Below are 18,504 nucleotides of genomic sequence, written 5' to 3' on the forward strand. Positions count from 1 at the left end.
GATGGTGGAAGTTACCAGTTCTTCCCAGTAGATCCATGATGGTGGAAGTTACCAGTTCTTCCTGGTAGATCCACTATGGTGGAAGTTACCAGTTCTTCCTGGTAGATCCACTATGGTGGAAGTTACCAGTTCTTCCTGGTAGATCCACTATGGTGGAAGTTACCAGTTCTTCCTGGTAGATCCACTATGATGGAAGTTACCAGTTCTTCCTGGTAGATCCATGATGGTGGAAGTTACCAGTTCTTCCTGGTAGATCCACTATGATGGAAGTTACCAGTTCTTCCTGGTAGATCCACTATGGTGGAAGTTACCAGTTCTTCCCAGTAGATCCACTATGGTGGAAGTTACCAGTTCTTCCCAGTAGATCCACTATGGTGGAAGTTACCAGTTCTTCCTGGTAGATCCATGATGGTGGAAGTTACCAGTTCTTCCTGGTAGATCCATGATGGTGGAAGTTACCAGTTCTTCCTGGTAGATCCACTATGATGGAAGTTACCAGTTCTTCCTGGTAGATCCACTATGATGGAAGTTACCAGTTCTTCCCAGTAGATCCATGATGGTGGAAGTTACCAGTTCTTCCTGGTAGATCCACTATGGTGGAAGTTACCAGTTCTTCCTGGTAGATCCACTATGGTGGAAGTTACCAGTTCTTCCTGGTAGATCCACTATGGTGGAAGTTACCAGTTCTTCCTGTTAGATCCACTATGATGTAAGTTACCAGTTCTTCCTGTTAGATCCACTATGATGGAAGTTACCAGTTCTTCCTGGTAGATCCACTATGGTGGAAGTTACCAGTTCTTCCTGTTAGATCCACTATGATGTAAGTTACCAGTTCTTCCTAGTAGATCCACTATGATGGAAGTTACCAGTTCTTCCCAGTAGATCCACTATGATGGAAGTTACCAGTTCTTCCTGGTAGATCCATGATGGTGGAAGTTACCAGTTCTTCCCAGTAGGTCCATGATGGTGGAAGTTACCAGTTCTTCCTGGTAGATCCACTATGATGGAAGTTACCAGTTCTTCCCAGTAGATCCACTATGATGGAAGTTACCAGTTCTTCCTGGTAGATCCATGATGGTGGAAGTTACCAGTTCTTCCCAGTAGGTCCATGATGGTGGAAGTTACCAGTTCTTCCTGGTAGATCCACTATGATGGAAGTTACCAGTTCTTCCCAGTAGATCCACTATGGTGGAAGTTACCAGTTCTTCCTGGTAGATCCATGATGGTGGAAGTTACCAGTTCTTCCTGGTAGATCCATGATGGTGGAAGTTACCAGTTCTTCCTAGTAGATCCATGATGGTGGAAGTTACCAGTTCTTCCCGGTAGATCCATGATGGTGGAAGTTACCAGTTCTTCCCGGTAGATCCATGATGGTGGAAGTTACCAGTTCTTCCCAGTAGATCCACTATGGTGGAAGTTACCAGTTCTTCCTAGTAGATCCACTATGGTGGAAGTTACCAGTTCTTCCCAGTAGATCCACTATGGTGGAAGTTACCAGTTCTTCCCAGTAGATCCATGATGATGGAAGTTACCAGTTCTTCCTGGTAGATCCACTATGGTGGAAGTTACCAGTTCTTCCTGGTAGATCCACTATGATGGAAGTTACCAGTTCTTCCTGGTAGATCCACTATGGTGGAAGTTACCAGTTCTTCCTGGTAGATCCACTATGATGGAAGTTACCAGTTCTTCCTGGTAGATCCATGATGGTGGAAGTTACCAGTTCTTCCTGGTAGATCCATGATGGTGGAAGTTACCAGTTCTTCCTGGTAGATCCACTATGATGGAAGTTACCAGTTCTTCCTGGTAGATCCATGATGGTGGAAGTTACCAGTTCTTCCCAGTAGATCCATGATGGTGGAAGTTACCAGTTCTTCCTGGTAGATCCACTATGGTGGAAGTTACCAGTTCTTCCCAGTAGATCCATGATGGTGGAAGTTACCAGTTCTTCCTGGTAGATCCATGATGGTGGAAGTTACCAGTTCTTCCCAGTAGATCCACTATGATGGAAGTTACCAGTTCTTCCTGGTAGATCCATGATGGTGGAAGTTACCAGTTCTTCCCAGTAGATCCACTATGATGGAAGTTACCAGTTCTTCCCAGTAGATCCACTATGATGGAAGTTACCAGTTCTTCCCAGTAGATCCACTATGATGGAAGTTACCAGTTCTTCCTGGTAGATCCACTATGGTGGAAGTTACCAGTTCTTCCTGGTAGATCCATGATGGTGGAAGTTACCAGTTCTTCCCAGTAGATCCATGATGATGGAAGTTACCAGTTCTTCCCAGTAGATCCATGATGATGGAAGTTACCAGTTCTTCCCAGTAGATCCACTATGGTGGAAGTTACCAGTTCTTCCTGGTAGATCCATGATGGTGGAAGTTACCAGTTCTTCCTGGTAGATCCATGATGGTGGAAGTTACCAGTTCTTCCCGGTAGATCCATGATGGTGGAAGTTACCAGTTCTTCCCAGTAGATCCACTATGGTGGAAGTTACCAGTTCTTCCTGGTAGATCCACTATGGTGGAAGTTACCAGTTCTTCCCAGTAGATCCACTATGGTGGAAGTTACCAGTTCTTCCCAGTAGATCCATGATGATGGAAGTTACCAGTTCTTCCTGGTAGATCCACTATGGTGGAAGTTACCAGTTCTTCCTGGTAGATCCATGATGGTGGAAGTTACCAGTTCTTCCTGGTAGATCCATGATGGTGGAAGTTACCAGTTCTTCCCAGTAGATCCATAATGGTGGAAGTTACCAGTTCTTCCTGGTAGATCCATGATGGTGGAAGTTACCAGTTCTTCCTGGTAGATCCATGATGGTGGAAGTTACCAGTTCTTCCCAGTAGATCCACTATGGTGGAAGTTACCAGTTCTTCCCAGTAGATCCACTATGATGGAAGTTACCAGTTCTTCCTGGTAGATCCATGATGGTGGAAGTTACCAGTTCTTCCCAGTAGATCCACTATGGTGGAAGTTACCAGTTCTTCCTGGTAGATCCACTATGGTGGAAGTTACCAGTTCTTCCCAGTAGATCCACTATGGTGGAAGTTACCAGTTCTTCCTGGTAGATCCACTATGGTGGAAGTTACCAGTTCTACCTGGTAGATCCACTATGGTGGAAGTTACCAGTTCTTTCTGGTAGATCCACTATGGTGGAAGTTACCAGTTCTTCCTGGTAGATCCACTATGGTGGAAGTTACCAGTTCTTCCTGGTAGATCCATGATGGTGGAAGTTACCAGTTCTTCCTGGTAGATCCATGATGGTGGAAGTTACCAGTTCTTCCTGGTAGATCCACTATGATGGAAGTTACCAGTTCTTCCTGGTAGATCCATGATGGTGGAAGTTACCAGTTCTTCCTGGTAGATCCATGATGGTGGAAGTTACCAGTTCTTCCCAGTAGATCCACTATGGTGGAAGTTACCAGTTCTTCCCAGTAGATCCACTATGGTGGAAGTTACCAGTTCTTCCCAGTAGATCCATGATGATGGAAGTTACCAGTTCTTCCTGGTAGATCCACTATGGTGGAAGTTACCAGTTCTTCCTGGTAGATCCACTATGGTGGAAGTTACCAGTTCTTCCTGGTAGATCCACTATGATGGAAGTTACCAGTTCTTCCTGGTAGATCCATGATGGTGGAAGTTACCAGTTCTTCCTGGTAGATCCACTATGATGGAAGTTACCAGTTCTTCCTGGTAGATCCACTATGGTGGAAGTTACCAGTTCTTCCCAGTAGATCCACTATGGTGGAAGTTACCAGTTCTTCCCAGTAGATCCACTATGGTGGAAGTTACCAGTTCTTCCTGGTAGATCCATGATGGTGGAAGTTACCAGTTCTTCCCAGTAGATCCACTATGGTGGAAGTTACCAGTTCTTCCTGGTAGATCCACTATGGTGGAAGTTACCAGTTCTTCCCAGTAGATCCACTATGGTGGAAGTTACCAGTTCTTCCTGGTAGATCCACTATGGTGGAAGTTACCAGTTCTACCTGGTAGATCCACTATGGTGGAAGTTACCAGTTCTTTCTGGTAGATCCACTATGGTGGAAGTTACCAGTTCTTCCTGGTAGATCCACTATGGTGGAAGTTACCAGTTCTTCCTGTTAGATCCTCTATGATGTAAGTTACCAGTTCTTCCTGTTAGATCCACTATGATGGAAGTTACCAGTTCTTCCTGGTAGATCCACTATGGTGGAAGTTACCAGTTCTTCCTGTTAGATCCACTATGATGTAAGTTACCAGTTCTTCCTAGTAGATCCACTATGATGGAAGTTACCAGTTCTTCCCAGTAGATCCACTATGATGGAAGTTACCAGTTCTTCCTGGTAGATCCATGATGGTGGAAGTTACCAGTTCTTCCCAGTAGGTCCATGATGGTGGAAGTTACCAGTTCTTCCTGGTAGATCCACTATGATGGAAGTTACCAGTTCTTCCCAGTAGATCCACTATGATGGAAGTTACCAGTTCTTCCTGGTAGATCCATGATGGTGGAAGTTACCAGTTCTTCCTGGTAGATCCACTATGATGGAAGTTACCAGTTCTTCCTGGTAGATCCACTATGATGGAAGTTACCAGTTCTTCCTGGTAGATCCATGATGGTGGAAGTTACCAGTTCTTCCTGGTAGATCCATGATGGTGGAAGTTACCAGTTCTTCCTGGTAGATCCACTATGATGGAAGTTACCAGTTCTTCCTGGTAGATCCATGATGGTGGAAGTTACCAGTTCTTCCCAGTAGATCCACTATGGTGGAAGTTACCAGTTCTTCCTGGTAGATCCATGATGGTGGAAGTTCCCAGTTCTTCCTGGTAGATCCATGATGGTGGAAGTTCCCATGTGGTTTGTATGTATAGAGCCATGAACAAATGCTTTGACACAGTAATGTGTTGTGTACTTGTAGATATTTCAGTAGAGGGAGAATACAGGGGAAGGAACCCAGGAGAACGTTACCAATAACAACACTAAAAAACAGCGTGTGAAAGTTACACTGTGTTGACTAGCAGTGAAGGGTGTGAAGAGAGCAAGAGAGAGAGATCGAGTGAGAGAGAGGGAGAGAGAGAGACAGAGAGACAGAGAGAGAGAGAGATAGACCGAGAGAGAGGGAGACAGAGACAGAGAGACGAAGTGTGTGATAATATAACAACCCTGTAGTTATGAGCTGATCTATTGATCTGGAGATTGTTTTGTTGTCTCTCCAATAGAGAAAGGCCTGTGGTGTTACAATCCATTTGGGACACCATCCGGGGGCTGTGTGTGTGTGTGTGTGTGTGTGTGTGTGTGTGTGTGTGTGTGTGTGTGTGTGTGTGTGTGTGTGTGTGTGTGTGTGTGTGTGTGTGTGTGTGTGTGTGTGTGTGTGTGTGTGTGTGTGTGTGTGTGTGTGTGTCCTTTGCCTCTATAAACACATCCTTGTCTGTATTGAATGAGTTTGATGAAATCATATTTCTAAGGCCAACTCAGACCTCAGCATCCAGGAGTCCCCAGACAACCTTGCAACGTATCCCCATTGGCTGTTTGGCTTTTAGGAAGAGAAATCACAGAGAAATCTTAGTTGTTCAACTCTTTTCTGGTGGCAAAATATTCAAAAATTCATCACATATTTATTTTTATTTTTTTAAATGACACCATGCTGTCTTTATTTAAAGACATCGTGCTGCGAATACATTTTTTGTTGAAGGTCCAGAGGGTTTTGTACGCTTGAGTTTGTCGCCTCTAAACCAAGTGTCGACACAGTGACGTGACAAAGTGAACACATTTCAGACTGCTGGAGGACGTTTAACCACACCACACCCATACAAGACTAGAATGACAATGTTCTCTCTACGGTCAACTCTTCCTCATTCTGCCTCCTGAGACCAGTCTCCTCTTCCTCATTCTGCCTCCCGGAGACCAGTCTCCTCTTCCTCATTCTGCCTCCTGGAGACCAGTCTCCTCTTCCTCATTCTGCCTCCCGGAGACCAGTCAACTCTTCCTCATTCTGCCTCCCGGAGACCAGTCTCCTCTTCCTCATTCTGCCTCCCGGAGACCAGCGTTCCATCTCACAGTGTTCTAATGTCCTCTCTACGGTCAACTCTTCCTCATTCTGCCTCCCAGGGACCAGTCAACTCTTCCTCATTGTGCCTCCCGGAGACCAGTCTCCTCTTCCTCATTCTGCCTCCCGGAGACCAGTCAACTCTTCCTCATTCTGCCTCCCGGAGACCAGTCTCCTCTTCCTCATTCTGCCTCCCGGAGACCAGTCTCCTCTTCCTCATTCTGCCTCCTGGAGACCAGTCTCCTCTTCCTCATTCTGCCTCCCGGAGACCAGTCAACTCTTCCTCATTCTGCCTCCCGGAGACCAGTCTCCTCTTCCTCATTCTGCCTCCCGGAGACCAGTCAACTCTTCCTCATTCTGCCTCCCGGAGACCAGTCAACTCTTCCTCATTCTGCCTCCCGGAGACCAGTCTCCTCTTCCTCATTCTGCCTCCCGGAGTCCAGTCTCCTCTTCCTCAGTGTTCTAATGTTCTCTCTACAGTCAACTCTTCCTCATTCTGCCTCCCGGAGTCCAGTCTCCTCTTCCTCAGTGTTCTAATTTTCTCTCTACGGTCAACCCTTCCTCATTCTGACTCCCGGAGACCAGCGTTCCATCTCACAGTGTTCTAATGTCCTCTCTACGGTCAACTCTTCCTCATTCTGCCTCCCGGAGACCAGTCTCCTCTTCCTCATTCTGCCTCCCGGAGACCAGTCAACTCTTCCTCATTCTGCCTCCCGGAGACCAGTCAACTCTTCCTCATTCTGCCTCCCGGAGACCAGTCTCCTCTTCCTCATTCTGCCTCCCGGAGTCCAGTCTCCTCATCCTCAGTGTTCTAATGTTCTCTCTACAGTCAACTCTTCCTCATTCTGCCTCCCGGAGTCCAGTCTCCTCTTCCTCAGTGTTCTAATTTTCTCTCTACGGTCAACTCTTCCTCATTCTGCCTCCCGGAGTCCAGTCTCCTCTTCCTCAGTGTTCTAATTTTCTCTCTACGGTCAACTCTTCCTCATTCTGCCTCCCAGGGACCAGTCAACTCTTCCTCATTCTGCCTCCCGGAGACCAGTCAACTCTTCCTCATTCTGCCTCCCGGAGACCAGTCAACTCTTCCTCATTGTGCCTCCCGGAGACCAGTCTCCTCTTCCTCATTCTGCCTCCCGGAGACCAGTCAACTCTTCCTCATTCTGCCTCCCGGAGACCAGTCTCCTCTTCCTCATTCTGCCTCCCGGAGACCAGTCTCCTCTTCCTCATTCTGCCTCCCGGAGACCAGTCTCCTCTTCCTCATTCTGCCTCCCGGAGACCAGTCAACTCTTCCTCATTCTGACTCCCGGAGACCAGTCAACTCTTCCTCATTCTGCCTCCCGGAGACCAGTCTCCTCTTCCTCATTCTGCCTCCCGGAGACCAGTCAACTCTTCCTCATTCTGCCTCCCGGAGACCAGTCAACTCTTCCTCATTCTGCCTCCCGGAGACCAGTCTCCTCTTCCTCATTCTGCCTCCCGGAGTCCAGTCTCCTCTTCCTCAGTGTTCTAATGTTCTCTCTACAGTCAACTCTTCCTCATTCTGCCTCCCGGAGTCCAGTCTCCTCTTCCTCAGTGTTCTAATTTTCTCTCTACGGTCAACTCTTCCTCATTCTGCCTCCCGGAGACCAGTCTCCTCTTCCTCATTCTGCCTCCCGGAGTCCAGTCTCCTCTTCCTCAGTGTTCTAATGTTCTCTCTACAGTCAACTCTTCCTCATTCTGCCTCCCGGAGTCCAGTCTCCTCTTCCTCAGTGTTCTAATGTTCTCTCTACGGTCAACTCTTCCTCATTCTGCCTCTGGAGACCAGCGTTCCATCTCACAGCGTTCGAATGTTCTAATGTTCTCTCTACAGTCAACTCTTCCTCATTCTGCCTCTGGAGACCAGCGTTCCATCTCACAGTGTTCTAATGTTCTCTCTACGTTCAATCTTCCTCATTCTGCCTCCTGAGACCAGCGTTCCATCTCACAGTGTTCTAATGTTCTCTCTACGTTCAATCTTCCTCATTCTGCCTCCTGAGACCAGCGTTCCATTTCACAGTGTTCTAATGTTCTCTCTACAGTCAACTCTTCCTCATTCTGCCTCCTGAGACCAGCGTTCCATCTTAGTGTTCTAATGTTCTCTCTACAGTCAACTCTTCCTCATTCCGCATCCCGGAGACCAGTCAAGTCTTCCTCATTCTGCCTCCTGAGACAAGCGTTCCATCTCACAGTGTTCTAAGATTCTAATGTTGTAAAAGCTTCAGGGTGTCTCTGAAGAATGCATCATGGTTTTTAATATTAATACTTGGAGCTAGATTATTGTAGTACAGAATGTTGCAGTAGATAACTCCCATTCCATTCCATCTATTCTAAATTATCTGAATTTGAATGTGGTTTTTTATATCTTTGAAAAAAACTATTTCTTTCTCGCTGCTCTATTTGGGAAGAACCCCAGCAAACCAGGAACATTCCCAAAACATTAGCTAAGAGTGCCATTAAGTTTTAGAGTAGGGTTTCATCCAACATTAGGATGATGACATCCCAAAAACATTTTCAATATCAAAATATTATTTTTCACAACAAAAAATGTATTGAAATATCCTTTGAATGTTTTCGTAAGATTCACTAAAATGTTGTGGAAAACATCTGCAATAACAACCAGAGGAATTTTAAAGAACAAAATAAATGTGTTCTGGGAACGTTCTTGTAACATCAGGTGAACGTTCTCACCAGACTGTTCCCACAACCTAATGAAACATTCTGGGAACGTTCTTGTAACATCAGCTGAACGTTCTCACCAGACTGTTCCCACAACCTAATGAAACATTCTGGGAACGTTCTTGTAACATCAGGTGAACGTTCTCACCAGACTGTTCCCACAACCTAATGAAACATTCTGGGAATGTGCTTGTAACATCAGCTGAACGTTCTCACCAAACTGTTCCCACAACCTAATGAAACATTCTGGGAACGTTCTTGTAACATCAGGTGAACGTTCTCACCAGACTGTTCCCACAACCTAATGAAACATTCTGGGAATGTGCTTGTAACATCAGGTGAACGTTCTCACCAGACTGTTCCCACAACCTAATGAAACATTCTGGGAACCCCTCCCTCCCTAACTGCTCATTCATTCTCCCTCCCTCCCTCACTACTCCTTCGTTTCCTCCCTCCCTCACTACTCCCTCCCTCCCTCCCTCACCACTCCTTCTCTCCCTCCCTCCCTCCCTCACTACTCCCTCCCTCCCTCACTACTCCTTCTCTCCCTCCCTCACCACTCCTTCTCTTCCTCCCTCCCTCACTACTCCTCTCCCTCCCTCACCACTCCTTATCTCCCTCCCTCCCTCACTACTCCTTCTCTCCCTCCCTCACCACTCCTTCTCTTCCTCCCTCCCTCACTACTCCTTCTCTCCCTCCCTCTCTCCCTCCCTCCCTCACCACTCCTTATCTCCCTCCCTCCCTCACTACTCCTTCTCTCCCTCCCTCACCACTCCTTCTCTCCTCCCTCACCACTCCTTATCTCCCTCCCTCCCTCACTACTCCTTCTCTCCCTCCCTCACCACTCCTTCTCTTCCTTCCTCCATCCCTCACCACTTCTTCTCTTCCTCCCTCCCTCACCACTCCTTATCTCCCTCCCTCCCTCACCACTCCTTATCTCCCTCACTACTCCTTCTCTTCCTCCCTCCCTCACCACGCCTTCTCTCCCTCAAAACTCCTTCTCTCCCTCCCTCACCACTTCTTATCTCCCTCACTACTCCTTCTCTTAGTCCCTCCCTCACCACTCCTTCTCTCCCTCCCTCCCTCACCACTCCTTCTCTCCCTCACTAATCCTTCTCTTAGTCCCTCCCTCACCACTCCTTCTCTCCCTCCCTCACTACTCCCTCCCTCCCTCACTACTTCTCTCTCTCTCTCCATCCCTCCCTCCTCCTCTCTCTCCCTCCATCCCTCCCTACTCATTCTGCTCAGTCAGTCTAGATATATTTTCATTTTCATTCTGTTTATTCCTGATAAGATTCACGCTGTGAGGGATCAAGCTGAAAATGTATTGTTTGACAATGAGTGTGAATTTCTATTAGCTAGGCTGCTAAAGTAAATGTCAGAGTAGCTTCAGATGGAATAGGAGAAGAAACCCACAGAGAGGGGAACGAGGCAGTAACATCACAATAACATCACAACATCACAATGCCTTCACAGTGAGACTGAACTGAATCCCTTTAAACGTGTTTAATTAAGGTGCTCGAACGAACGTCTGATTAATTTAGATAGAGAAAGTGGTGCTGGGGGACCAAACGAGTTGAACTGTAAATCATTCATCATTGGGTAATCGTTCATCATTAACTTCAATCGTCAATCACTGGAACATAAAACATTAAAATATCAGTAGATAACCATTCAGTCTGTGTCCCAAATGACAACCTAATTCACTAATTCACTATATAGCGCTCTACTTTAGACAACAGGCCCCTGGACCCAGGGCTCTACTTGAGACAACAGGCCCCTGGACCCAGGGCTCTACTTTAGACAACAGGCCCCTGGACCCAGGGCTCTACTTTAGACAACAGGCCCCTGGACCCAGGGCTCTACTTTAGACAACAGGCCCCTGGACCCAGGGCTCTACTTTAGACAACAGGCCCCTGGACCCAGGGCTCTACTTTAGACAACAGGCCCCTGGACCCAGGGCTCTACTTTAGACAACAGGCCCCTGGACCCAGGGCTCTACTTTAGACAACAGGCCCCTGGACCCAGGGCTCTACTTTAGACAACAGGCCCCTGGACCCAGGGCTCTACTTTAGACAACAGGCCCCTGGACCCAGGGCTCTACTTTAGACAACAGGCCCCTGGACCCAGGGCTCTACTTTAGACAACAGGCCCCTGGACCCAGGGCTCTACTTTAGACAACAGGCCCCTGGACCCAGGGCTCTACTTTAGACAACAGGCCCCTGGACCCAGGGCTCTACTTTAGACAACAGGCCCCTGGACCCAGGGCTCTACTTTAGACAACAGGCCCCTGGACCCAGGGCTCTACTTTAGACAACAGGCCCCTGGACCCAGGGCTCTACTTTAGACAACATGTCCCTGGACCCAGGGCTCTACTTTAGACAACAGGCCCTTGGACCCAGGGCTCTACTTTAGACAACAGGCCCCTGGACCCAGGGCTCTACTTTAGACAACAGGCCCCTGGACCCAGGGCTCTACTTTAGACAACAGGCCCCTGGACCCAGGGCTCTACTTTAGACAACAGGCCCCTGGACCCAGGGCTCTACTTTAGACAACAGGCCCCTGGACCCAGGGCTCTACTTTAGACAACATGTCCCTGGACCCAGGGCTCTACTTTAGACAACAGGCCCCTGGACCCAGGGCTCTACTTTAGACAACAGGCCCCTGGACCCAGGGCTCTACTTTAGACAACAGGCCCTTGGACCCAGGGCTCTACTTTAGACAACAGGCCCCAGGGCTCTACTTTAGACAACAGGCCCCAGGGCTCTACTTTAGACAACAGGCCCCAGGGCTCTACTTTAGACAACAGGCCCCAGGGCTCTACTTTAGACAACAGGCCCCAGGGCTCTACTTTAGACAACAGGCCCCTTTATATTCACATCAGGCCCATAGACAACTGGCCCCCTAGAGCTCTGTTCCCTTTATATTCACATCAGGCCCATAGACAACTGGGCCCCTAGAGCTCTGTTCTCTTTATATTCACATCAGGCCAATAGACAACTGGGCCCCTAGAGCTCTGTTCCCTTTATATTCACATCAGACCCATAGACAACTGGGCCCCCTAGAGCTCTGTTCCCTTTATATTCACATCAGGCCCATAGACAACTGGCCCCCTAGAGCTCTGTTCCCTTTATATTCACATCAGGCCCATAGACAACTGGGCCCCTAGTGAATATAAAGGGAACAGAGCTCTAGGGGCCCAGTTGTCTATTGGCCTGATGTGAATATAAAGGGAACAGAGCTCTAGGCCCAGTTGTCTATGGGCCTGATGTGAATATAAAGGGAACAGAGCTCTAGGGGCCCAGTTGTCTATGGGCCTGATGTGAATATAAAGGGAACAGAGCTCTAGGGGGCCAGTTGTCTATGGGCCTGATGTGAATATAAAGGGAACAGAGCTCTAGGGGCCCAGTTGTCTATTGGCCTGATGTGAATATAAAGGGAACAGAGCTCTAGGGGCCCAGTTGTCTATGGGCCTGATGTGAATATAAAGGGAACAGAGCTCTAGGGGGCCAGTTGTCTATGGGCCTGATGTGAATATAAAGGGAACAGAGCTCTAGGGGCCCAGTTGTCTATGGGCCTGATGTGAATATAAAGGGAACAGAGCTCTAGGGGCCCAGTTGTCTATGGGCCTGATGTGAATATAAAGGGAACAGAGCTCTAGGGGCCCAGTTGTCTATGGGCCTGATGTGAATATAAAGGGAACAGAGCTCTAGGGGGCCAGTTGTCTATGGGCCTGATGTGAATATAAAGGGAACAGAGCTCTAGGGGCCCAGTTGTCTATGGGCCTGATGTGAATATAAAGGGAACAGAGCTCTAGGGGGCCAGTTGTCTATGGGCCTGATGTGAATATAAAGGGAACAGAGCTCTAGGGGGCCAGTTGTCTATGGGCCTGATGTGAATATAAAGGGAACAGAGCTCTAGGGGGCCAGTTGTCTATGGGCCTGATGTGAATATAAAGGGAACAGAGCTCTAGGGGGCCAGTTGTCTATGGGCCTGATGTGAATATAAAGGGAACAGAGCTCTAGGGGGCCAGTTGTCTATGGGCCTGATGTGAATATAAAGGGAACAGAGCTCTAGGGGGCCAGTTGTCTATGGGCCTGATGTGAATATAAAGGGAACAGAGCTCTAGGGGGCCAGTTGTCTATGGGCCTGATGTGAATATAAAGGGAACAGAGCTCTAGGGGCCCAGTTGTCTATGGGCCTGATGTGAATATAAAGGGAACAGAGCTCTAGGGGGCCAGTTGTCTATGGGCCTGATGTGAATATAAAGGGAACAGAGCTCTAGGGGGCCAGTTGTCTATGGGCCTGATGTGAATATAAAGGGAACAGAGCTCTAGGGGCCAGTTGTCTATGGGCCTGATGTGAATATAAAGGGAACAGAGCTCTAGGGGGCCAGTTGTCTATGGGCCTGATGTGAATATAAAGGGAACAGAGCTCTAGGGGGCCAGTTGTCTATGGGCCTGATGTGAATATAAAGGGAACAGAGCTCTAGGGGGCCAGTTGTCTATGGGCCTGATGTGAATATAAAGGGAACAGAGCTCTAGGGGGCCAGTTGTCTATGGGCCTGATGTGAATATAAAGGGAACAGAGCTCTAGGGGCCCAGTTGTCTATGGGCCTGATGTGAATATAAAGGGAACAGAGCTCTAGGGGGCCAGTTGTCTATGGGCCTGATGTGAATATAAAGGGAACAGAGCTCTAGGGGGCCAGTTGTCTATGGGCCTGATGTGAATATAAAGGGAACAGAGCTCTAGGGGCCCAGTTGTCTATGGGCCTGATGTGAATATAAAGGGAACAGAGCTCTAGGGGGCCAGTTGTCTATGGGCCTGATGTGAATATAAAGGGAACAGAGCTCTAGGGGCCCAGTTGTCTATGGGCCTGATGTGAATATAAAGGGAACAGAGCTCTAGGGGCCCAGTTGTCTATGGGCCTGATGTGAATATAAAGGGAACAGAGCTCTAGGGGGCCAGTTGTCTATGGGCCTGATGTGAATATAAAGGGAACAGAGCTCTAGGGGGCCAGTTGTCTATGGGCCTGATGTGAATATAAAGGGAACAGAGCTCTAGGGGCCCAGTTGTCTATGGGCCTGATGTGAATATAAAGGGAACAGAGCTCTAGGGGGCCAGTTGTCTATGGGCCTGATGTGAATATAAAGGGAACAGAGCTCTAGGGGGCCAGTTGTCTATGGGCCTGATGTGAATATAAAGGGAACAGAGCTCTAGGGGGCCAGTTGTCTATGGGCCTGATGTGCTGAACCACATCCTGTAATGCTGACACAGACACATTAACCCGGAAGCTTATAAGAAATCCCCCTACGCCCTCCGACGAACCATCAAACTGGCAAAGCGTCAATACAGGACTAAGATGGAATCGAACCTCACCGCCTCTGACCCTCGCTGTACGTGGCAGGGCTTGTAAACCATTACAGAGGGAAGCAGGGCCGAGAGACACAAGGCCGCAGGGCCAGACGGATTACCAGGACGTGTACTCCGAGCGCTGACCAACTGCCAAGTGTCTCCCTGTCCGAGTCTGTAATACCAACATGCTTGAAGCAGTACCGTAACACCCTGTGTTAATTGTGGGTTAGGGGCTCTTAAGTAAGCATTTCACTGTAAGGTCTACTACACCTGTTGTATTCAGCATTTCACTGTGAGGTCTACTACACCTGTTGTATTCAACATTTCACTGTGAGGTCTACTACACCTGTTGTATTCAGCATTTCACTGTAAGGTCTACCTACACCTGTTGTATTCAGCATTTCACTGTAAGGTCTACTACACCTGTTGTATTCAGCATTTCACTGTAAGGTCTACTACACCTGTTGTATTCAGCATTTCACTGTGAGGTCTACTACACCTGTTGTATTCAACATTTCACTGTGAGGTCTACTACACCTGTTGTATTCAGCATTTCACTGTAAGGTCTACCTACACCTGTTGTATTCAGCATTTCACTGTAAGGTCTACTACACCTGTTGTATTCAGCATTTCACTGTAAGGTCTACTACACCTGTTGTATTCAGCATTTCACTGTGAGGTCTACTACACCTGTTGTATTCAGCATTTCACTGTGAGGTCTACTACACCTGTTGTATTCAGCATTTCACTGTAAGGTCTACTACACCTGTTGTATTCAGCATTTCACTGTGAGGTCTACTACACCTGTTGTATTCAGCATTTCACTGTGAGGTCTACTCCACCTGTTGTATTCAGCATTTCACTGTGAGGTCTACTACACCTGTGGTATTCAGCATTTCACTGTAAGGTCTTCCTACACCTGTTGTATTCAGCATTTCACTGTAAGGTCTTCCTACACCTGTTGTATTCAGCATTTCACTGTGAGGTCTTCCTACACCTGTTGTATTCAGCATTTCACTCTGAGGTCTACTACACCTGTTGTATTCAGCATTTCACTGTGAGGTCTACCTACACCTGTTGTATTCAGCATTTCACTGTGAGGTCTACTACACCTGTTGTATTCAGCATTTCACTGTGAGGTCTACTACACCTGTTGTATTCAGCATTTCACTGTGAGGTCTACTACACCTGTTGTATTCAGCATTTCACTGTGAGGTCTACTACACCTGTTGTATTCGGCGCATGTGACTAACAAAATTTGATTTGATTTGATTTGGAAAAACCACATCCTGAGGGCGACCCGCCTATACAATGGTATTGTAGGAGAAACACTTACCCCATTCACTGGGTAGGTCCTCCAGTCCAACTCACCCAGAACAGCTGTAGTGTCCAACAGAACCACTAGAGAGAGAGAAAGAGAAAGAGAAAGAGAGAGAGAAAGACAGAGAGAGAGCGAGAGAGAGAGAGAGAGAGAGAGGGATAGATAAAGAGAGAGAGACAGAGCGAGCGAGCGAGAGAGAGGGGGATAGGTAAAGAGAGAGAGAGACAGAGCGAGCGAGAGAGAGGGGGATAGGTAAAGAGAGAGCGAGAGAGAGAGAGAGAGGTGGGTGCGAGAGAGAGAGAGAGAGAGAGAGAGAGAGAGAGAGAGAGAGAGAGAGAGGTGGGCGCGAGAGAGAGAGACAGGGGGGATAGATAAAGAGAGAGAGACAGATATAGTTCAGAACACAATGAACTGTTAAATAGTTCAGAACACAATGAACTGTTAAATAGTTCAGAACACAATGAACTTAAATAGTTCAGAACACAACGAACTGAAATAGTACAGAACACAATGAAATAGTACAGAACACAATGAACTGTTAAATAGTTCAGAACTGTTAAATAGTACAGAACACAATGAACTTAAATAGTTCAGAACACAATGAACTGTTAAATAGTACAGAACTGTTAAATAGTACAGAACACAATGAACTGTTAAATAGTACAGAACACAATGAACTGTTAAATAGTACAGAACACAATGAACTGTTAAATAGTACAGAACACAATGAACTGTTAAATAGTTCAGAACACAATGAACTGTTAAATAGTACAGAACACAATGAACTGTTAAATAGTACAGAACACAATGAACTGTTAAATAGTACAGAACTGTTAAATAGTTCAGAACACAATGAACTGTTAAATAGTACAGAACACAATGAACTGTTAAATAGTACAGAACACAATGAACTGTTAAATAGTACAGAACACAATGAACTGTTAAATAGTACAGAACACAATGAACTGTTAAATAGTACAGAACACAATGAACTGTTAAATAGTACAGAACACAATGAACTGTTAAATAGTACAGAACTGTTAAATAGTTCAGAACACAATGAACTGTTAAATAGTTCAGAACACAATGAACTGTTAAATAGTACAGAACACAATGAACTGTTAAATAGTACAGAACACAATGAACTGTTAAATAGTACAGAACTGTTAAATAGTTCAGAACACAATGAACTGTTAAATAGTTCAGAACACAATGAACTGTTAAATAGTTCAGAACACAATGAACTGTTAAATAGTACAGAACTGTTAAATAGTTCAGAACACAATGAACTGTTAAATAGTACAGAACTGTTAAATAGTTCAGAACACAATGAACTGTTAAATAGTACAGAACTGTTAAATAGTTCAGAACACAATGAACTGTTAAATAGTACAGAACTGTTAAATAGTTCAGAACACAATGAACTGTTAAATAGTTCAGAACACAATGAACTGTTAAATAGTTCAGAACACAATGAACTGTTAAATAGTTCAGAACACAATGAACTGTTAAATAGTACAGAACTGTTAAATAGTACAGAACTGTTAAATAGTTCAGAACACAATGAACTGTTAAATAGTACAGAACACAATGAACTGTTAAATAGTACAGAACACAATGAACTGTTAAATAGTTCAGAACACAATGAACTGTTAAATAGTACAGAACACAATGAACTGTTAAATAGTACAGAACTGTTAAATAGTACAGAACACAATGAACTGTTAAATAGTACAGAACTGTTAAATAGTACAGAACACAATGAACTGTTAAATAGTTCAGAACACAATGAACTGTTAAATAGTTCAAAACTGTTAAATAGTTCAGAACACAATGAACTGTTAAATAGTACAGAACTGTTAAATAGTTCAGAACACAATGAACTGTTAAATAGTACAGAACTGTTAAATAGTTCAGAACACAATGAACTGTTAAATAGTACAGAACTGTTAAATAGTTCAGAACACAATGAACTGTTAAATAGTTCAGAACACAATGAACTGTTAAATAGTTCAGAACACAATGAACTGTTAAATAGTTCAGAACACAATGAACTGTTAAATAGTACAGAACTGTTAAATAGTACAGAACTGTTAAATAGTTCAGAACACAATGAACTGTTAAATAGTACAGAACACAATGAACTGTTAAATAGTACAGAACACAATGAACTGTTAAATAGTTCAGAACACAATGAACTGTTAAATAGTACAGAACACAATGAACTGTTAAATAGTTCAGAACACAATGAACTGTTAAATAGTTCAGAACACAATGAACTGTTAAATAGTTCAGAACACAATGAACTGTTAAATAGTTCAGAACACAATGAACTGTTAAATAGTTCAGAACACAATGAACTGTTAAATAGTTCAGAACTGTTAAATAGTACAGAACACAATGAACTGTTAAATAGTACAGAACACAATGAACTGTTAAATAGTTCAGAACTGTTAAATAGTACAGAACACAATGAACTGTTAAATAGTTCAGAACACAATGAACTGTTAAATAGTTCAGAACTGTTAAATAGTTCAGAACACAATGAACTGTTAAATAGTTCAGAACACAATGAACTGTTAAATAGTTCAGAACTGTTAAATAGTTCAGAACACAATGAACTGTTAAATAGTTCAGAACACAATGAACTGTTAAATAGTACAGAACACAATGAACTGTTAAATAGTACAGAACACAATGAACTGTTAAATAGTACAGAACTGTTAAATAGTTCAGAACACAATGAACTGTTAAATAGTTCAGAACACAATGAACTGTTAAATAGTTCAGAACACAATGAACTGTTAAATAGTACAGAACTGTTAAATAGTTCAGAACACAATGAACTGTTAAATAGTACAGAACTGTTAAATAGTTCAGAACACAATGAACTGTTAAATAGTACAGAACTGTTAAATAGTTCAGAACATAATGAACTGTTAAATAGTTCAGAACACAATGAACTGTTAAATAGTTCAGAACACAATGAACTGTTAAATAGTTCAGAACACAATGAACTGTTAAATAGTACAGAACTGTTAAATAGTACAGAACTGTTAAATAGTTCAGAACACAATGAACTGTTAAATAGTACAGAACACAATGAACTGTTAAATAGTA

At 45.1% G+C, this 18,504-nt stretch overlaps 1 protein-coding gene across 1 annotated transcript in view; it reads right to left on the reverse strand.

Moving 5' to 3' along the window:
- LOC135537440 (ephrin type-A receptor 6-like) overlaps window positions 1–18,504 on the reverse strand; it is a 247,500-nt gene that overhangs the window by 196,919 nt on the left and 32,077 nt on the right. The window contains exon 2 of the mRNA XM_064963605.1: window positions 15,400–15,464. Within this exon, the coding sequence (XP_064819677.1) occupies window positions 15,400–15,464 (65 nt within the window). The remainder of the gene's footprint in view (window positions 1–15,399; window positions 15,465–18,504) is intronic.

Source organism: Oncorhynchus masou, unplaced genomic scaffold (assembly GCF_036934945.1).
Source record: "Oncorhynchus masou masou isolate Uvic2021 unplaced genomic scaffold, UVic_Omas_1.1 unplaced_scaffold_779, whole genome shotgun sequence".
NCBI lineage: Eukaryota > Metazoa > Chordata > Actinopteri > Salmoniformes > Salmonidae > Oncorhynchus > Oncorhynchus masou.